The sequence below is a fragment of the Mirounga leonina genome, unplaced genomic scaffold (genome assembly GCF_011800145.1).
Source record: "Mirounga leonina isolate KUSES-001 unplaced genomic scaffold, KU_Mleo_1.0 Mir_200, whole genome shotgun sequence".
NCBI lineage: Eukaryota > Metazoa > Chordata > Mammalia > Carnivora > Phocidae > Mirounga > Mirounga leonina.
Window position 1 is genome coordinate 6,144,960 of NW_023270503.1, and position 22,696 is coordinate 6,167,655.

General features: G+C 38.0%; 2 protein-coding genes across 3 annotated transcripts in view; one reads left to right on the top strand and one right to left on the bottom strand.

Annotated features, from left to right (window-relative positions):
* NF1 (neurofibromin 1) overlaps positions 1-22,696 on the top strand; it is a 289,204-nt gene that overhangs the window by 191,120 nt on the left and 75,388 nt on the right. The gene's annotated exons all lie outside the window — the stretch shown is intronic.
* On the bottom strand, positions 16,743-20,797 carry OMG (oligodendrocyte myelin glycoprotein). The gene is made up of 2 exons (XM_035027765.1): positions 20,712-20,797; positions 16,743-18,536 (listed from the first exon to the last, which is right to left on the bottom strand). Exon 2 carries the CDS (start codon positions 18,528-18,530, stop codon positions 17,208-17,210), a length of 1,323 nt encoding a protein of 440 aa, XP_034883656.1. The 5' UTR covers positions 18,531-18,536; positions 20,712-20,797; the 3' UTR covers positions 16,743-17,207.

The window sequence follows — 22,696 nt, forward strand, 5'->3', positions numbered from 1 at the left end:
TCTCTATGGATTTGCCTCTTCTAGACATTTCATATAAGGGAACTCATACAGTATGTGCTCTTTTGTGACTGGCTTCTTTTACTTTACAGTTTTTTCATGTTTCATGGAGGTTGTAGCATGTATCATTACTTCATTCTTTTTTATAGCTGAATAATATTCCATTGCATGCACATACCACATTTGGTTAACCCATTCATCTGGTAATGGATATTGTTTCCATTTTTTGCTATTATGAATAATGCTGCTATGGATATTCATGTATAAGTTTTGTCTGGATATATGTTTTTTACTTTCTTAGGTATATATCTTTGGAGTAGAATTGTAACTTGATGTTTAACCTTTTGAGGAATTGCCAAACTGTTTTCCAAAGCAGCTTTATCATTTTACATTTCCACCAGCAGTGTGTACAAAAATTTAAATTTCTCCACAACCTCACCCAACATTTGTTCTCCTCTCCTTTTTAGGCAAATTTTGGTAAAATACCTCCTTACTAAACCATTGCATATTCTATTACTATTTAACAATGACCATGTTAGAATATAATTCTTCCTTTTTAAATTGAGATATAATTGACATATAACCTTATATTAGTTTCAGGTGTACAACAAAATGTTTCAATATTTGTGTGTATATATATTGCAAAATGATTACCACAATAAGTCCAGTTAACATCCATCACACGCATAGTTACAAAATTTTTTTCTTGTGATGAGAATTTTAAGATCTACTCTTAGCAACTTTGAAATATTTAATACAGTATTATTAATTATGATCACCATGCTGTACATTACATCCCCAGGAATTACTTACTTTATAATTGGAAGTTTGTACATTTTGACCACCTTCACCCATTTCACCCACCCCCCAATCCCTGCCTCTGGCAATCACCAATCTCTTCTCTATCTGTGAGTTCACTTTTTTGTTTTTTTAGAATCCACAAGTAAATGAAATCATACAGTATTTGGCTTTCTCTGATTTATTTCTCCTAGTGTAATGCCATCAGGGTCCATCCATGTTATAAATGGTAAGATATACTTCTTTTATATGACTGAATAATATTCTGTGTGTGTGTATGTATGTGTGTGTGACATTTTCTTAATCCATTTGTCCATCAGTGGACACTTAGGTTGCTTCCATGTCTTGGCTATTTAATTTTTAATTTTTATTATTTTTTTAAGATTTATTCATTTGAGAGAGAGAGAGAGAGTATGCACACACACAGGGGGAGAGACAGACGGAGAGGGAGAGAATCCTAAGCACACTCCCCACTGAGCATGGATCCCAACTCGGGGCTTGATCCCACAACCCTGAGATCATAACCTGAGCAGAAGTCAAGAGTCAGACGCTTAACCGACTGAGCCACCCAGCTGCCCCTTGGCTATTTTAAATAATGCCACAGTGAAGCTGAGGGTGCATGGAATACAAATTTTCTGTTCACCTCTTGGACTTTTAGCCCTAGATGTCTTTATCTAGATACAGAGAATCTATCAGAGTATGTGGCAATTCATAGAACACTTAATAAATGAACCCAGCTTTTAGTTGTTATATATAATCATTCAGTGATAGTGTTAAGACTAATTACCAGCTTAAGTTATAGACACACATGACTATAATTTGAAGGAAGAAGCCTTGATTTAATAATAGCAGTTAGAATTGGAGTTCTGAATTGAGCCAAAAGATTTCTCTAGTGGTTTTGTTTTCTGTGATACTGATACTGATAGTGGTTAGTAGAAGTATAGTGACCTTGGGTGTTAGTGAAACAAGGCTTTGGTTTACTCATCAAAGATGACTTGGTGACTGATTCTGAATCACCTGATAGTCGTGACTTGACATGTACTATAAATTAACATGGCTAGTGGCTACAGTCCATGTATTGCTATGAAATAAAACAGGTTTTTTAAAGATTTTATTTAAGAGAAAGAGCGGGGATGAGGGGTAGGAGGGGCAGAGGAAGATAGAGAGAATCTCCAGCAGACTCCATGGGGAGCACAGAGCCTGATGCAGGGCTTGATCTCACGACCCTGAGATCATGACCTGAGCCAAAATCAAGAGTCTGACGCTTAACCGACTGAGCCACCCAGGCGCCCCACCAGTTGTTGTTGTTGTTTTAATGAATTGTGATTTACCTCTTCTGGTGTAAGTATATGATCCTTGGAAGTAAATAATCCCAAGATGTCCTGAAGAGGTTTGATTATATAAAATAACATGGAAAAATTCTGAAACCAGCATCTAAGAATAAATACATCCAAGTGACAATTGTTCTTTTCAGAAGAGTCACTGTTGGAAGTGATGTACTTAACTTCAAATCCTGCTGCCTTTGAGCACGACATTTAAGGGAAACAATTTTTGGAAGGACTGTCAAAGTCTGAAGTCTATTTAGATATGGCAGGAAAATCATCATACTTGAAATTTTTTTGATAAGGCAAAATATCAAGTTTAGTAATATTTTTTGTTTAAAATGAGTTTTTTCTTATGTGACTTACAAACTGGCTCTCAGTAATACTTGTATCATGTGTGACATTTATGTTAAAAATTAAAATCGGTTTATAGTCAACTCATAGTTCATATATGAAGATGTTTTACTAGGTTCAGGTGACTCCTTGGTGCTTTGATTAACTTAAATGTGCTTTAAAGAAACTTTACAGTGTCTCTAAGTTCATACTGTCCTGCAGCTTTTATTGTTTTTTTAACTTAGAGTCAGGACAAAAGACTTCTAGCACTTTATCCAAGTAAATACTTTGTTAAAGCAAGAAAGATTGCATGTAATCATTGTAGAAAAGCCATACCATGAGGAAATATTAGAACTTATCAATAGATGACATTGTTAAACATTTCTTTGCTTATTTGTCATCCGTATGAGGAACTACACCTGAATATCTGCTGTCTAAATAATAGAACTGGTAAGTGGATATGGCTGTGTGCCAGTTACTCTTACATTATACTATGTCTTACAGGCAGTAGCGGTTGCTGAGGCTTTGTTTGGCAAACGAGGGCCTTCCTGGTGGTTACCGTGGTGGACATCTTTGTTTTCCATTACTGATACTTTGCTTTTTTCTTTCTCAAGAAAAGCCATTCAATCTTAGTTTCTTTTCTTTTTTTTTTTTTAAGATTTTATTTATTTATTTGACAGAGTTAGCGAGAGCAGAAACAAGCAGGAGGAGTGGGAAAGGGAGAAGCAGGCTTCCTGCCGAGCAGAGAGCCCGATGTGGGGCTCGATCCCAGGACCCTGGGATCATAACCTGAGCCGAAGGCAGACGCTTAACCGACTGAGCCACCCAGGCACCCCCTTAGTTTATTTTCTGTTGAGGCAAGGATTTGACAGCATTTCAATTCCTTCAGCCTCCCAGAAGTGTTCAGTTTGTTTGTTTGAATGGTGACTATGGGCAACAAAGTCACAAAGTGAAAACTACGTTTCCTGGTATTGAATATTTCATCCGATTTATGTGATACTTGGCCTTGAGATACCTATGTAAATTGTTCAAATATCTGATTTTTTTTTCCTGCTAAATCATATTTCCTATGGGACAAATAAATAACCTTGTAAACTCGTTATTTGAAGTGTGAACCGTACATGGGGAATTAGGTACCATTATGGGTTCAGTCCTTTCCATTTCTGATCTTGGTGATTGCCCAAGAATCTCTTAAACAAGGACAACAGTAATCTTTAAAATGTAGCTTTAATAAACATGATTTAGTGTATTCTTTATTTTAATTTTATTATGTTATGTTAATCACCATACATTACATCATTAGTTTTTGATGTAGTGTTCCATGATTCATTGTTTGCATATAACACCCAGTGCTCCATTCAGTATGTGTCCTCTTTAATACCCATCCCCAGGCTAGCCCCTCCCTCCACCCCCCTCCCCTCTAGAACCCTCAGTTTGTTTCTCAGAGTCCATAGTCTCTCATGGTTTGTCTCCCCCTCCGATTCCCCCCCTTCATTTTTCCCTTCTTACTATCTTTTTTTTTTTTAAACATATAATGTATTATTTGTTTCAGAGGTACAGGTCTGTGATTCAACAGTCTTACACAATTCACAGCACTCACCATAGCACATACCCTCCCCAGCCACGCTATCCCTCCCACCCACCCCACTCTAGCAACCCTCAGTTTGTTTCCTGAGATTAAGAATTCCTCATATCAGTGAGATCATATGATACATGTCTTTCTCTGATTGACTTATTTCGCTCAGCATAATACCCTCTAGTTCCATCCACATCACTGCAAATGGCAAGATTTCGGGTTTTTTGATGGCTGCATAATATTCCATTGTATATATACCACATCTTCTTTATCCATTCATCTGTTGATGGACATCTTGGCTCTTTCCATAGTTTGGCTGTTGTGGACATTGCTGCTATAAACATTGGGGTGCAGGGCACCTGGGTGGCTCAGATGGTTAAGCGTCTGCCTTCAGCTCAGGTCATGATCCCAGGGTCCTGGGATCGAGTCCTGCATCGGGCTCCCCGCTCAGCGGGAGCCTGCTTCTCCCTCTCCCCCTCTCTCACTCTGTCTCTTATGAATAAATAAATAAAATCTTAAAAAAAACCCAAAACAGTGCTACATTTGTATCTTTGAGGTAAATACCCAGTAGTGCAATTGCTGGATCATATGGTAGCTCTATTTTCAACTTTTTGAGGAACCTCCATACTGTTTTCCAGAGTGGCTGCACCAGCTGGCATTCCCACCAACAGTGTCGGAGGGTTCCCCTTTCTCCGCATCCCCGCCAACATCTGTCATTTCCTGACTTGTTAATTTTAGCCATTCTGACTGGTGTGAGGTGGTATCTCATTGAGGTTTTGATTCGTATTTCCCTGATGCCAAGTGATGTTGAGCACTTTTTCATGTGTCGGTTGGCCATTTGGATGTCTTCTTTGGAAAAATGTCTGTTCATGTCTTCTGCCCATTTCTTGATTGGATTCTTTGTTCTTTGGGTGTTGAGTTTGATAAGTACTTTATAGATTTTGGATACTAGCCCTTTATCTGATATGTCATTTGCAAATATCTTCTCCCATTCTGTCGGTTGTCTGTTGGTTTTGTTGACTGTTTACTTTGCTGTGCAAAAGCTTTCTGTACTCAGAAAACTATAAACTACTCATGAAAGAAATTGAGGAAGACACAAAGAAATGGAAAAATGTTCCATGCTCATGGATTGGAAGAATAAATATTGTGAAGATGTCAATGCTACCTAGAGCAATCTACACATTTAATGCAATCCCTATCAAAATACCATCAAGATTTTTCAAAGAAATGGAACAAATAGTCCTAAAATTTGTATGGAACTAGAAAAGACCCCACATAGCCAGAGGAATGTTGAAGAAGAAAAGCAAAGCTGGTGGCATCACAATTCCAGACTTCAAGCTCTATTATAAAGCTATAATCATCAAGACAGTATGGTACTGGCACAAAAACGGACACATAGATCAATGGAACAGAATAGAGAGCCCAGAAATGGACCCTCAACTCTATGGTCAACTAATCTTCGACGAAGCAGGAAAGAATGTCCAATGGAAAAAAGTCTCTTCAACAAATGGTGTTGGGAAAATTGGACAGTCACATGCAGAAGAATGAAACTGGACCATTTCCTTACACCACACACAAAAATAGACTCCAAATGGTTGAAAGACCTAAATGTGAGACAGGAGTCCATCAAAATCCTAAAGGAGAACACAGGTAGCAACCTCTTTGACCTCAGCCGCAGCAACTTCTTCCTAGAAACATCGCCAAAGGCAAGGGAAGCAAGGGCAAAAATGAACTATTGGGACTTCATCAAGATAAAAAGCTTTTGCACAGCAATAGTGTATTCTTTAAAATACCTATATGGAATACATGTTCTTGATTAGATTTTTACCAGAAGACACATTGAATCACTTGCCAAGATAATAACACAGGCTATAGGTGAGAAAACCTCTCATGCTCTTTTAAACCACCATGTGCTTTAAATACATTTAGAACACTGTTTTGATCAGAAAAGAACCATATAGTTTGCTCTTTTTACTCTGTGTGTGTGCGTGCGTGCACGAGCGTGTGTGTGTGTTTAGTTTTTGTGCTTTGATTTCATCAATAACTTCCAACAAATTCATAATATCAGGCCACGATTTATAGAAAGGATAAATAGGTGTATTGAGCATATGTCTCCACCCATTCCTTTTTTTTTTTTTGTCTCCACCCATTCCTAAACATGTTCAGTGGAGTTGGGGCTTTGAGCCAAAATGGCATTTTTTTTTTAAGTTAAGCTTCTTTAAAACCTCACTTTGCACAACACTTTCCAAAGCGTGAAGCAAACTAATCTGCTTAATACATTAACAATTGAGGTGGCATTTGTTTCTGTTTCCCTGACTGGTTTCCCTCAAGTAATCTGCTGGTACTAAGTTGTTCACAAGTATCAGAATTAACCTTTCTCTGGAATTGTTCCATAAGTAACTCACACTTGCCCAAAGCTAATTTCTTACTAGTAGCTGCCTAGCCAAATCTTCCTTCATTCTTTTTTTTTTTTAAGATTTTATTTATTTACTTTAGAGAGAGCAAGTGGGGGGGAGGGGGAGAGGGAGGGAGAGAATCTCAAGCAGCCTCCCCACTGAGCGTGGAGCCCAACATGGGGCTTGATCCCATGACCCTGAGATCATGACCAGAGCCACAACCAAAAGTTGGAGACTTAAACCGACTGAGCCACCCAGGTGCCCCTTCCTTCACTCATAACGTTTTTTAGATCTCTCCTTTTTCTGGACTCTGAAGCTATTACTTTGACCTAATGGAAGAAACTTAGACTGTAGAATAAGACTTTGAGAGGTTTGACTTGGTCTGTCTTAAGTAGGTCATTGTTAGCCCACCAGTTACATATCTTTCATCTATATTTATAAATTCAGATCAAATGGTCAAAAAACTCCTAGGAGGGAGGGATATCTAAACTGAAATCAAAAGGATGAGTAAGAGTTTGCCAGGGGAAGAAGAGGGCAAGTAGTACACCATAGAGGGCCCACGCAGCATCTCTGAAAGCCGGGTGGCAAGAGAGGGCATGATGAACTAGAGGGACAGAAAGACATTTTGCTTGAACTCTTCAGTGATAGAGCTGGAAAGTTTGAAGATGCTACTTACTGTAAAGGGAGGCAGGGGCCTGACCATAAGTAAACCATATTGAGAGTTTAGGTTGTATTCTGAGACTTGGAAATTATGAATGTTTTGGGGGTTTTGTTTGTTTAAAGGAGGGAAAAGAGCTCACCTGGTTAGATTTGTTGGGGGAACACTCCTGAATACAACTGGCCATGTGGAGCTAGCGTTAGCTAATGCAGTGTGTAGGCCTACCTTGGAGAAGCTGCAGGTTCAGTTCTGGACCACAGCAATGAAGCAAACATCATAGTAAAGTGAATCCAATGAGTTTTTGGTTTCCCAGTGAATGTAAAAGTGATGTTTACCCAATACTGTAGTCTGTTAAGTGTACAATAGCATGTCTAAAATAACAATGTACATACCTTTACTGAAGATACTTTTTGCTAAAAATGCTAATCATCATTTGAGCTTTCAGCAAGTTGTAATCTTTTTGCTTGTGAAAGCTCTTGCCTTGGTGTTGATGGCTGCTGCCCGGTCACGGTGCTGTTGCTGAAGCTGAGGTGGCCTTGGCAATTTCTTTCTTTCTTTTTTTTTTTTTAAAGATTTTATTTATTTATTCATGAGAGAGAGAGAGAGAGGCAGAGGCAGAGGGAGAAGCAGGCTCCCCGCGGAGCAGGGAGCCCAATGCGGGACTCGATCCCAGGACCCTGGGATCGTGACCTGAGCTGAAGGCAGACGCTTAACCGACTGAGCCACCCAGGTGTCCCGGCAATTTCTTAAAACAAGACAACAATGAAGTTTCATGCATCGATTGACTCCCTTTCAGGAATGATTTCTCCGTAGCACGTGATGCTGTTCAATAACAATTTACCCATGGTAGAACATCTTTCAAAATTGAAGTCAGTCCTCTGAAACCCTGCTGTTGCTTAATCAACTAAGTGTATGTCATATTCTAAATCCTTTGTTGTTATTTCAACAGTTTTCACAGCATCTTTACCAGGAACAGTTTCCAACTCAAGAAACCACTTTCTTTGTTCATCCATCAGAAGCAACTCCTCATCTGTTCAGGTTTTACATGAGGTTTCAGCAGTTCAGTCACATTTCAGGCTTCACTTCTAATCTAACCATAATTTTCTTGTTATTTTACCACATCTGCAGTTACTTCCTCCACTGACATCTTAAAACCCCTATAGGCATCCATGAGGGTTGAAATCAACTTCTTCCAGGGACCTGGGTGCCTCAGTCGGTTAAGCGTCTGCCTTCGGCTCGGGTTATGGTCCCAGGGTCCTGGGATCGAGTGCCCTGTCAAGCTCCCCACTCAGCAGAGAGCCTGCTTCTTCCTCTGCCCCTCCCCCTGCTTGTGCGCTCTCTCTCTCTGTCAGATAAATAAATAAAATCTTAAAAAAAAAAAAATCAACTTCTTCCAAAATTCCTGTTCATCTTGATATTTTGACCTCTTTCATGAATCACAAATGTTTTTAATGGCTTCTAGAATGGTATCGCCTTTCCGGAAATTTTTTAATTCGCTTTGTCCAGTTCCATTGGAGGAATCAGTATCTATGGCAGCTATAGCCTTACAAAATGTATTTGTTAAGACTTGAAGGTCACAATTACTTCTTGATCCATGGGCTGCAGAATGGATGTTGTGTTAGCAGACATGAAAACAACATTACTCTAATTGTCCATCTCCATGATAGATCTTGGGGTGACCAAATGCACTGTCAGCAAGCAGTCATATTTTGAAAGGAATCTTTTTTTCTGAGTAGCAGGTCTCAACAGTGGGCTTAAAATAGTCAGTAAAACCATGTTGTAAACAGATGTGCTGATGTTCAGGCTTTGTTGTTCCACTTGTAGAACACAGGCAGAGTAGATTTAGCATAATTCTTAAGTGCCCTAGGATTTTCGGATTTATAAATGAGCATTGGCTTCAACTTAAAGTTACCAGCTGCATTAGTCCCTAACAAGAGGGTCAGCCTGTGCTTTGAAGCTATGCATTGCTTTCTCTCTAGCTATGAAAGTCCTAGATGGCATCTTCTTCCAATAGATGGCTGTTTTATCTACATTGAAAATCTGCTGTTCGGTGTGGCCACCTTCACGAATGATCTGAGCTGGATCTCCTGGAGAACTTGCTGCACCCCTGCCTCAGCACTTGCTGCTTCACCTTGTACTTTTCTGTTCTGGAAAATGCTTCTTTTCTTAAACCTCATGAACTAACCTCTGCCAGCTTCAAACTTTTCTTCTGCAGCTTCCTCACCTCTCTCAACCTTCAGAGAACTGAAGAGAGTTCAGGCCTTGCTCTAGATTAGGCTTTGGCTTAAAGGACTGCTGTGGCTGGCTTGATCTTCTGTTCAGACCCCAAAAACTTTCTCCATGTCAGCAGTCAGGCTGTTTCACTTTCTTACCATCCATGTGTTCACTGGAATATACTTCTGATTTCCTTCAAGTACTTTTCCTTTGCATTTACAATTTGGCTAGCTGTTTGGCACAAAAAGCCTAGCTTTCAGCCTACCTTGGCTTTCAACATGCCTTCCTTACTAAAGTTGGTCATTGCTAGCTTTTGATTTATTTTTTTTTTAAGATTTATTTATTTTAGAGTGAGAGAGCATGAGTGGGGGGAGGGGCAGAAGGAAAGTATCTCAAACAGACTCCCTACTGAGCACAGAACCAATGCGGGGCTCAATCTCAGGGCCCTGAGATCTGACCTGAGCTGAAATAAAGAGTCGGTTGCTTAACTGACTGAACCACCCAGGTGCCCTTAGCTTTTGATTTACAGCAAGAGGTGTGCGACTCTTCCTTTCACTTGAGCACTTAGAAGCCATTGTAGGGTCATTAATTGCCCTACTTTCAAGACTGTTGTGTCTCAGGGAATAGGGAGGCTGGAGGGGAGGAAGAGAGACATGAAGTGGGGGTGGGGGACAGATGGTGGGGCAGTCAGAACATACACATTTTCTTACTCACCATCTTGTATGGGTGCAGTTCTTGGCTCCCCAAAACAATTATAGTAGTAACGTCAAACATCACTGATCACAGATCCCCATAACAAATATAATAATAATGACAAAGTTTGAAATATTGGGAGAATACCAAAGTGTGAGAGACACAAGCGAGCAAATGCTTTTTTAGGAAAAAATGGCACAAATAGACTTGCTCATGCAGGGTGGCAACAAACCTTCAATTTGTAGAAAAACACTGTCCATATAGCTCAGTGGCGTGAAGCCCAATAAAATGAGGTATGTGTGTACAGGTGCTTCCCCGAATTCTGATTATGCTTCTCCATCTCTGATCTTTACTTCATGATACCCTCTAGTTTGTTGACCACTCCTACCTATTCACAGTTCATTTTTCGTCTTCTCATTTTCGTATTTTCCTGCTCAACCTAGATCTCTTAGACAGCTGTTTTCAATAGTTCTTTTTTTATATCTCTTGCATTTTTCAAGAACAAAGTAGGTCATAAAACATAGTTGGTATACAGTGTCAGCATTTTGGTATATTTCTCTTTTTTGTTTTTAGTACATAGTTCTATATGTTTATATCTGATAATTTTTGCTTATCCTTCTAGTTTTTGCATTTGCCACCTTTCAAACTTTAAAAAACTCTTCATAAATATTTTTATTAGACACATAATATTCTGGTCAGTGGATCATGCTTTACTTACCTCATGTCCTAATGGTAGCTATTTAGCATTGTTTCCATTTTTTTGCTGTTAGAAAGGATTTACCTAGAATTTACTAGGTTATAGGTTAAAATATTTTAGGTTTTTGATCACTGCTGTGTTGGTATGGGCATATTAAATTAAGAATATGCAGATTATACCATAATGGGTATTTACCCAAAGAAAACAAAAACACTAATTTGAAAAGATATATGCACCCCTACCTATGTTTATCAGCATTATTTACAAAGTCAATGTGGAAGCAACCCAAGTGTTCATTGATAGATGAATGGATAAAGACAATGTGGTGTGTGTATATATAGAGAGTGGAATATTACTCGGCCATAAAAAAGAATGAAGTCTTGCTATTTCTGACAACCTGGATAGACCTAGAGGGTATTATGCTAAGTAAAATAAGTCAGACAGAGAAAGACAGATACCATATGATTTCACAATGTGGAATCTTAAAAAACACAACAAACAGACGGACTCAAATACGGAGAACAAATTGGTAGTTGCCAGAGGGTAGATGAGTGAGGGGATAGGCAAAATAGGTGAAGGGGATTAAGAGGTATAAACTTCCAGTTACAAAATAAATAAATCATGAGATATAAAGTACAGCAGAGGAAATATAGTTAATAATATTATAACATTATATGGTGACTACACTTATTATGGGGAGCATTGAGTAATGTATAGAATTGTCGAATCACTATGTTGTACACCTGAAGCTAATATAACATTGTATGTCAACTATATTTCAATTAAAAAGGTTGGAGAGTAGATTATAAGGAAAAAAAAAAGAGTATGCAGATTATGACCTGCTGAGTGAGGAGGCACAAACTACCTACACAGGGTTGGCAGGGAGCTCCCTCAGCATCTGGGCTTCTGCTTTGGGGAAGTGAAAACCCTGGGGTTGTTTTGATTTGATTTGTTTCAGTACACTCACTCAAAGGAAGTAAAGTCACAAGATTTATTACTTACGGATCCCAGAATTATTGGAGGAGGATGCACAGTGACCTGGAGGAAGGGCAGTCTTCTATCCCAGGTTACCAGCAAGCAGAAAATAGAGCACAGAGTACAGGGTAGCAAGCACCTATTACTTAGAAGGTGGTTGGGGTAACAGTCACTAGCTTTTCATGGGCTCAACTCTAAGCAGTTATTTAAAAATGTGCCCCAGGAAAAGCAAAGCAGGAACTTGTGGTAGAAATCCCAATCTCGGGTCCTTATTTAAATGTCCAGACTCTGTGTTTGTGCAGGGTTGTCATACTGCAAAATACCTAGGCAGCAACTCAAAATAGCTGTTTTCTCATCATCATTGCCAATTGCTGTCCAGAGGAGTTATACCAATATGTGAATGTAGCTGTTTTGTGGTGTCTTCCCCAGCCTTAATTTTTATTTCTTAAAAATTGCCTGCCAAATTACTAATGAGAATGGTATCATACTTTATTTTTATTTCTCAATTATTATGTGGTAGGCCGTATTCTCAGATACTTATCAGTCACCATGCTTCCTGTCTTTTAAATGTTCTGTTTATGTCCCTTGCCCACTTATCCATTGGGAACCTAAATATTTTTCTTACCAATTTTGTGAGCTTTTGATTAACAATCTTCTTTTTGGTATTCTCTTTGAATATTTTTATTAGGCTCATTGAGCATAAAGAGATTTGGGAGTTGTTTTTTTTTTTAAGATTTTATTTATTTATTTGACAGAGAGAGACACAGCGAGAGAGGGAACACAAGCAGGGGGAGTGGGAGAGGGAGAAGCAGGCTCCCCGCTGAGCAGGGAGCCCGATGCGGGGCTGGATCCCAGGACCCTGAGATCATGACCTGAGCCGAAGGCAGACGCTTAACGACTGAGCCACCCAGGCGCCCAAATTTGGGAGTTTTGTATAGACAAACCTGTTGATTTTTTGTGACTTTTTTTTCTGTTTCTAATTTTTTAAAAGTCACCCAGAGATTTATAAATATATGTAAATTCTTCTGATGGTTTTAAGACTTCCTTTGTTTTAATGTTGTCTTTTTTAGTTCACTATATAGGTGTATCACATGAAGTGAGTGTTAAATTGGGCTGTGTTTCAATTTCCCCAGCATTCTTTATTGAGTCTTACCCTTGCCATGTGATTTGTGATTTTTTTCCATCTCAAGTTAACAATGTTTAGGAATTTACCGTGTGGTATGCACTGTTCTGAGCATGTTGCATGAATTATCTCATTTTGTCCTCACTCCTCACAACCACCCTGTGAGAAAATGGAATTCTCCTGTGCGCTGTGCTCAGATTGCACTTTCATTTCTATACTATGGCTATCTTCCTTTCTATTTTTATGACCCTACCATTCTGTCTTAATTATTAGAGCTGAGATGTGTTTTCCTCTAGAGAAAGTGTAAGATACCTCTACTGTTTCTTCTTTTTTCTATTTATTTATTTATTTTTCCAGATGAATTTAAGGGTTTCATGTCATGTTCCAAAAAGAATTTCATTGGAATATTTGGTTTAATCCATGAATTATACTGGAAATAATCTCATCTTTGCAGTATCAGTCAAGGTGTGTCTCCTGTACTTAGCCTTGATGCCTGGTACATTCCAGGTGCTGAGTGAATGTCTACTGAGTGAAGAATAGGTGAATGAAGAAATCTTTATCTATCGTCTCCATCAAGTCTCGGTTAATACCTCTTGTTAATGTTTTTTAGCTTTTCCCCATTTGGTCCTACACATTTCATGTGAATGTTATTTCTTGGCATTGTAGATTTGATTTGTTGTTGCTGCCATGAGCAGTATCTTCTTCCTGGGATTTTCTAATTATTTGTTGCCAGTATATGAGAAAATCATTCGTGGTTCCATATTTTTTTCATTCGTTATTTAAGGTTATTCTTTTGAAGGCATTCCCAAGGAATCCTTTGGGTAGTCAGTTATTTCAGTCTATTATTAATAATTTTGTTTCTTATTTCCATGTAATTGTATCTGTTGTTCCTGTTCTAGAATTTCCCAAATACTGTTGAAAAGATTGATGATAATGGGCATTCTTGTTTTGATTCTAATTTTAATAGAAATCTAACTGCTCATCTACAGCCATACCACCCTGAATGCGCCCCATTTCGTCTGATCTTGGAAGCTAAGCAGGGTTGGGCCTGGTTAGTACTTGGATGGGATAAATCTAACTTTTACTTTTAACCATTATGTTGGCTGGTGGTTTGCAATGTATGGTATCGTTGTTTATCTAGTTTTTTTTAAGATTTTATTTATTTATTTGAGAGAGAGAGACAGCGAGAGAGGGAACACGAGCAGGGGGAGTGGGAGAGGGAGAAGCAGGCTTCCTGCCAAGCAGGGAGCCCGATGCGGGGCTCGATCCCAGGACCCTGGGATCATGACCTGAGCCGAAGGCAGACACTTAACGACTGAGCCACCCAGGCGCCCTGTTTATCTAGTTCTTAAAATGTATTTCACAAGGAATAATCTTACAAAAGACTTGGGATTGACTTTCATCGGACATTTTGGTGTCCGTTGAAGGAACTTGCTGCTGCTCCAGAGCATTGCTGTGGAAGAACCAAATAGCACGTACTTGTGATCTTTTAACTGAGCCAAAGAAGACATCTTCTCATTCCAGTGTGATAATGAATGTTTCTGTGGCTTTCTTCTGGCTCCCTATTCCACTAATATGTGAGCCTGAATTCTGGAGGGTGGAAGAGCAGAGACTAAAGCACACACACCCTTTCATTTTATTGCTGACAGGGTGTAGAGCTTGGGTATTTCTGCATGCATGAATTTCTCAAAAGCAGTGGGCTTGGACATATGCATGTGATAATGAGCTGAACAATAGCAGCAACACTACTGCATGTAGAGTATAGGGGGGCATGACACCACGGTAATAAGGCTCTCTGCGAATTACACCATTTGGTCCTCAAGAAAAACATTGTGAGTAAGTTCTGCTGGCCTGTTTTAGGCATGAGGAAACTGTGGCCTAGAGAAGTGGTAGCTTGTCCAGAATTGTACAGCTGAGAAGCGACAGAGGCAGGATTTAGGCCTAGAACCTTAGACCCCAGAGCACACACTCTTCACTGGTACTTTATCCCTTATTGCATTTGCTTTTAATTTGTGCTCTTATTTGGATCCTCTTGACTGGTGAGAAACAAAAGTTACTTGTAAAATAGAACCAAGCCTTAGGGGTGGATGGGTGGATGGATGGATGGATACATATCTTAGGAGCTTGAGAGGACTAATGCGTTTTGAAATGTTTATGGAGCCCAGTAATACAGTAGTTCTTATCTTATCTGGCAAATTTCCCAGATGTTTGACAGTGTAAACATACATAAAATACATATTAAAGTTTAGATGCTTTATATTTTGTGCAATAAATTGAAGCCTTAAAAAGAAAACATTTCATTAAAAAGAAAAACTCATTAGTTCTTGTCTTGTCTCTTCCATTAGTAATGATAAGAACACAAATTCCTTAGAAGGAAGTTTACCTAATTACTTTAAGGCTAGGTAATAACTTCTTTCTAAGGACTTAGAGTCGGTGTAGTTGACATGCTTTGTACTTGTAAATTTACTGAGTTTTTTCCTCTGCATTTTGTGGACAAATCAGTAAGATTGGAATAATCCATAGGTGCTACTAATGCTGTTATCCATAATTTCACCTTCTTGTCACTTTTCCCCGTAGTATTTCTAAGACAGCATTGTATATTTGGCACCCTCAGTGGAAGACACCTACTTGTTGTGAAACTCAGGATATGTGTTTTTTGAAACAAGACACAAGTTTGTGGTAGAGTAGGAAATATCTGGGCACTTCGCCTTTATCACCTCTGGTGAAGATACTAGATCAGTGATTGGGAGGGAGTGGGAACAGCCCATTGGGAAAGGTAGTGAAATTTAAAATCATTTAGGGGACTTTTCCAAATAACCCCCTTTCTTCTCTGACATAATGAATTAGGTTTGCTGGGGCAGAGAAATGTTCAAGAGCCACGGTACTGGTCAGCACAGGAAAGGAATTGCTTTACTGAAGTTTAACAGTAATTTTTCCATAAGCCTGGTCCTTTAAAAAAAAAAAAGAAAAAAAAAAGCACATTGGAGGGTTACTACTTTTCTCTCTCTCTGAATAGAAATGTTCCCAGGCCTGGAAAGAAGTCTTACCTTATTTTAAAATGTCTTAGGAAGGAGCATAAAAGTTTTTTTCGGGACTCTTTCCCAACTCTAGGAATTGCTTGAAATAGATTCTTCCTTGTGTCTCACAAATTAAATACCTCATATGTGGCCCACCTGTTTCAGTTACTCTTTCTTGCATTTTAATCTAGCTTGTTTCAGGGCTTCTTTTTCTCACTCTTGGCTATTACGTTTGTCTCGAATTCATAGGTGGCTTACTTTTGTATTCGTAGGAAATTCTCCATTTTCTTCTAGTTGTATCCCAGTGCAGTTTGATGTGGAATGTTAAGATCCGTCCTGTGCCCAGCCTTAGTCCTGTTGTGTGTTTTATTGGGCTCATTGCCTGGTCATAGAGATGAATCCCATCCTTTTTTCCCTTTCTCCTTGCCTTTTCCTGTCTCTTCCTTAGTACTGCCCATGTTTCTTAGACGCCCAGGATTTTATCCTGAAACTAATCTATTTTTAATTTAGGTAAGTCACATGCTGACATCTGATGTGCAAAAGATAAATTTCCCTCTCCTGTATGTAGAAGACTTTTAATTTTGTAAACAAATATTCCATTAATAAATAGTCTATTAAATATACACTAAAACTGTTCCTTTACATGTCTTTAAAGCCAAACTTTTTATTGTGTTTCCAATACTTAAATGCAAAAAACAAAGCCATTAAACTTTCCTTATTAAAATGCAAGGCCTAGTGTCTTCTAGCTTTTTGAAGAGCTTTTGTCCATTATATAATCTGTAAAGTAGCCAAGAGTTCCTCAGAAGCAGGACATCATTTAGATTTGAAACAATTATGGGTTGTGTGTAAAATAATGATGTGGCATAACCATTCATGGGGTGGAAACCACAGTATACTTTAGTGGCAAAATCCTTGGATACCTCTAACATTTCATTTACCATTAAGACTTTACCAAGGTACCCCAGAACAGAAGTGGTTAGGTCATTTTGATTCTACTAAATAGATTAAGTTGGTATGACTAGGAAGCCAAATGACACAGTTATGAGCATAGACCTTTTATTTTTTTTTCCCAGATGTTTGACAGTGTAAACATACATAAAATACATATTAAAGTTTAGATGCTTTATATTTTGTGCAATAAATTGAAGCCTTAAAAAGAAAACATTTCATTAAAAAGAAAGAAACTCATTAGTTTTACTTAATTAAGACAGTAAAATAGCAGCAAGTACCAAGACAGTGTGCACTTCTTTTATTTAAGACAAGTTACTTCATTTACATCAGAGTCAGAAATGTAAGACTGGCTTTCTTGAATACTTATATAGCTTGAATCACTGGTTAGATAGGGGCATATTTTCCCAACTATACATCAGGGAAGAGTTCTTTCATTCGTTTCAAAAAATGCAGACCCTTAAACAGCCAGCATGACCACAGCATTGAGCATTAAGAGAAATGAAGCATTTACTTTCCAAGCACTTGCCACAGAAGGTAAGCGAGTCTTTACATTTGTGGTTGTCTCTTCCCTCCGTAAGTTAAGGGTTGTGCTTTGTTGAGGCATTTCAGAGAAATTATTTGGCATGCCACTAGTAATACTTAGGGTCATGGGTGTTGGGGATGATTTTGTTGAGCTAGTGAGGCTTGTGTTTGTAACCATTCCATCTTGGAGATGAATAGTTAGAGTTGCAGCTGCTGCTTCATGTGAATTGATGGTTTCTATGGATGTCTCTTCTGGGTAGGGCACAAAAGCCTTGTCAGTGCTAGCAAAGGTGGTGTCTTTGCTTAGAGTGGCACCAAACGTTGTTTCCTTTGTTCGATATTGTTTGGGTGTTTTGGTCACTTTGGGTTGAGTAACCATACTCAGAGAGTTAATGGTGTCCACTGTCTGCATCCCACTTACAGTGAACAAGCTTGAGGTAAATCCAGAAGGTGTGGGATATATGTTATGTTCCTTCAAAGATGATATTTGGCTAGAACAGGGAGTCCCTATCACATGGGCTTTTGTTTCCATCATCCACTTCAATAAGTAAGTAATGTTTTGTTTGTGGTCACATGACCACCTGTTATTGTAAAGGGTTATCTCTTGCAACTGAAAGAGGTGGTCAAAAGCTTGATCTGGAATGAATGTGAACTTATTATTGTGCAGGTAAAGATGTGTGAGATTTGTCAGGTTTATTAATGTTCCTGGAAGGATTTGTGTCAAGGAATTGTTAGACAGGTCCACGATATGTAGTTTGGAGGGCATATTGGTTGGAACTGTCCAAAGTTTGTTACTACTGAGGTTGAGAACCTCAAGACTTCTTAGTGTGTTTTTAATGAGGACAACCTTTTCCAGCATATTCTTAGAAACATCCAGAAATTTAAGGTTCCACTGATAAGCAGTATCAGATTTGTCAAGCAGTTTAATGTTGTTGTTAGCAGCAGACATGTTCCAGAGGGACCGAGGTAACTGAGCAGGCAGGCTTTCGAGCCTGTTGTTTGAAATGTCCAGGGTCCTCAGATTGGTGTATTGGGTTAACTGGTTATGAAGATCAGTAAAATGGTTATAAGACAGATTTAAATGGATAATATTCTCTTGCAGTCCAGATGGTAATGTAGTCAAGTTTCTGCCTGAACAGTCCACATGCCTGTGCCTCTCTGTGCATATACATTGGAGAGGACAAATGCATAAAATACCAGGTGTGAGAAACAGAAGGATGAACAAGCTGGGAGACATTTTCAATATCTGATATTCCATCAAAGCCTGGAAACAAACAGATACACCCTTCTTTTAATATGCAAACACAATTAGGCATCTGCATGGGTCAGTTAGCATTAGGCAAAATTTTCAATAAACCTCCTTGTTGTTGAGTCCTTTTATAATTGTTCCAGTGATTAAACTAACAAAGCTCCCCTTCATTTATAGTCCAAATGCTTAATCCTTCAATTGGGGCTATGTGGTAGAGAGGGACTCTCTCCCCCTACTTGCTTCTGCATTTTCTCCCTTCTTTTACCATAGATAGTCTTTCTTATTTATCTTCCTAGAGCCTTTACAGTACAAAATGGCATTCTCTGCATATAAAGAGTCATAATCTTAAGCTATTACTATTTTTGATAATATCCTTTCTTACTCTGATAGGAAAAAATGGCTGTCTGTTTTTTTGGTTTTTTTTAAATCTCGGCAGTAATGTAATAGTCAATTGTGTGTGTAGAGTAAGATTTTATTTAGATATTAAAACAATACTTTGAAATTCATCTTTGTCTTTTTAGGATAAATATATCCTTGTAAAACATTTTAAGGCACTTGAAAAATTCAGACCAACACCATACCCTTAAACCTCACATTTTATAGTGATTTTTTTCTGTATATTTCAGTGCCGATGCTAAAAGAAAGCAATGTGGACATTCACAAAGTGAATGAATATTAAAAAGAAACCCCTCTACTGACACTGCAGCAAATTTCTGGTGCATGCACTTGCTTCTGAATATATATTCAGTCCTCACACTGACTTTTTCTTTAAAAAAGGGGGGGGGGGAATCCCAAAGTCAATCTTTTACTGATCTAAATAACAGCTTACCATAGTGTCGTCTTCAGCAGCAGCATCTCATTTTCTCCGGGAAACTTAAGCTTAAAGGTCGCCTTGTTCTGGAGAGTGGGCACCGCTTCTGGCTGTGGGCTGTGCTTGCCTGCTCAGCTAGCTGCATTGTGTCGCTGTGAGCTGAAGCTCTGCAACCACCTGATCAGCGCCACATAGGAGGACTGCAGAGCTGTCATTGGTGCTGACTCAAATTTATTGCAAGAGGTGCACACGCAACAAAATGGACCCCAGAATTTTTTTTTAAATTTACAGCATTGAGCATACCTATATATCTCTGGTTTACTATAGGATATAGTGCCTCATCCACATTAGACCTGGCCCTTACTCATTTTTGTGTATTTGTCTGAGCTCATGTTCTACATTCGAACATTGCCTCATGAAGAATTTGTGGTTCTTCTTAAAGCCTCTACTCTTTATTCTTTTTACACATTGAAAAATGTTGAAAATGAATTTGACCTTCCCTGTGGATGGTTTTCTAAGACGTTAATTTAACTATTTTTAACTCCTGCCTTTTCATGTTCTTCTAAAATGGTTCAATTGTCATGTCACTTTTTAAAATAACATAATACAATCTGTTTCATTTTCATGTGCTCCCCCAACACGGTGATTATTACGTATAATCAGCTTTTCAAATTTATCAACCACTTAAACCTTCATCTTCCTTTTTCGGAAGTACTGAGCTACTTCCATATGGTTATTTTGTCTTTATCTTTCTGATACAAAGGATCATTTAACCCAGACTACACACAAGCAGGACTATATTTTTAAATGAGCATGATATGCTTTTAATTAAATTTATGGGGTCAGATAGGTTTTATTTTATGTCTTTTAGGTGAAGGATTTTTTTTTCTTCACGTAGCTTTACTTTGTTCAGTGAGTGGGTATACGAATTGTTTTCTCCAGAGACATCTTCAATGCTGTAGGAGTGACCATTTATTTGATTTTATGTTTTAAAAATAATAGCATCAGTTAAAGGGGGAAGTTTGGGTGGATCTTTCACTGTGGACAAAGAATGAGGTCCCAAGGGCTATAAATAAATAATACAAAAAGATTGGCATATAAATAGAATATCTCATAAATAAAAGATATTGTATTGAATTGTGAAAAAAAAATAGCATCAATCTTAGGTGATTTCTTCAGAATGTTTCACATTTGGTCTTACTGAGAAAGCAATTTAGAGTTTTTAAATTACATGAAATAATGTCAAAGGCAAAACTTTTGGTCATGAGTTTTATAAAATGTGACCAGATTTATAGTAACTTCTGCCTCACTTTTTAGTGGATTGATTGTATAAATAATCTGTTAAAACTCAAATCTAATTTCCGGAATAACCAGTTTACCTTAGAAAAGAAAGCAGATAGGGGCGCCTGGGTGGCTCAGTCGTTAAGTGTCTGCCTTCGGCTCAGGTCATGGTCCCAGGGTCTTGGGATCGAGCCCCGCACTGGGCTCCCTGCTCCACGGGAAACCTGCTTCTCTCTCTTCCACTCCCCCTGCTTGTGTTCCCTCTCTGTGTCTCTCTCTGTCAAATAAATAAATAAAATCTTTTAAAAAAAAATTAATGTTCCTCGAAAAGTATCTACATTTTAAAAGTCTGCAGTGTTAGAAATTTATTATTGATTAGGTGCTTTATTCCCACTTTACTTGGAGAGTTCAGCCTTGGACTCTTAATAAGATTCTTTCTATGGATTTCAGAAACCAGTCATCAATCTTAGTGCTTAAAAGCAATGTGTTAAAAATACTACATTCAGCAATTGCATTGTTGTGGAAATAGGGAATGTTTGTTTTGACATTTAGATTTCTTATATTTTAGCTCCTGTTTATACTTTTATTCTTCAAAGATGTGATTGAGGGTCAGTTTACCAACACTTAAATCTCTTGTTACAATTTTATGAAGTCTCATTACATCAGTGTGGAAGTGGAGTTACCCAGTTCCATTATACTTACCAGTACTTTTTTTTTTTAAACAAGAACTTGTTATTTCACTAACTTATGGATTCAAATGAATTTGGGGTTAGGCTTCATTGAGATTAGGTTCTGCTGTATATAATAGAAAATTCCAATACAGTAATAGTGACAGTATTTTCTTTCCAGTTTGGGGACATACCAATTGCTTCCTATTATTCAAAGATTGTTATAAAATTCTCAGAAAGAGGGGAAACATTTTAATGTATTTGAATTGTAACAATTTGTCCTTATGCTTTTAGAAATTCTCATAAAATAGGGGCACCTGTGGGTTAAGGTCAGTGGGTAAAGCGTCTGCCTTTGGCTCAGGTCATGATCCCACGGTCCTGCTCAGTGGGGAGCCTGCTTCTCCCTCTCCCCACCCTCAGCTCGCGCTCTCTATCGCGCTCTCTCTCTCAAATAAATAAATAAAATATTAAAAAAAAGAATTCTCTTGAAATAAAATAATAGTATATTATTACTCAAAAAATAAGAATTTTGTATAGGCGTGAGTATTTGTTACAACTTATTTTAGATATTAGATATTATTTTAGACACATTATATTTTAGATAAGCCTGTCAAGTCAGGAATTACAGCTCTTTAGGCAACTATTATATTCTAGACTAAGCAGTACATTCATTTACATATTCTTTTGTGAAACACACTGTCCTAGGATATATTACCCCAACATTGTGAAAGGTATAACAGATTGCCTGCCAGGAAACAACTGTCCCATGGTAATCAACAGTTTGGAAACCTAATCAGTTTGTCTTTTTTAATCTGATTCCCATTTTATTTTATTTTATTTTTTCATTAAGCTTTTTAATTTTAACTCCAGTATAGTTAACATAGTGTTCTGTTAGTTTCAGATCTACAAAATAGTGATTCCACAATTCTGTACGTTACTCAGTGCTTGTCATAATAAGGATATAGTTTATTTCTTAAGTTCATAACATTTGTCATGCTTGAGAGTAAAAGTATTATATTTTCTATTTTTAGTAATATAGTTGGCTATTCAGATTGAATTTCCTGCTGAAAACAATTAGAGTACTGAACAAAGTATTTAATAGCATGGACGAACTGACAAGATAGAAATTATCAGGTCAAAACGCAGGTGGATCAGTTTCTTGTCTCACCTCTCCACCCCTTTTCCCCCATACTATTGACTTGTTGCCAAAACTCAGTTATTTGTTCATCTGGATTTATCTGTTTGCTTCCTTGTGAACATTTAATTTATTCCTCTATCCCCCATATTTCCTATAAATGGTTCCTAACAGCATTAACGTAATTGTTTATTTGTATCATCGTACAATAGTTGCAAAATAATGCCAGTATTGCTACAATTAGATTATAGACTACTGAATAAAATTTAAGATTTCTTTG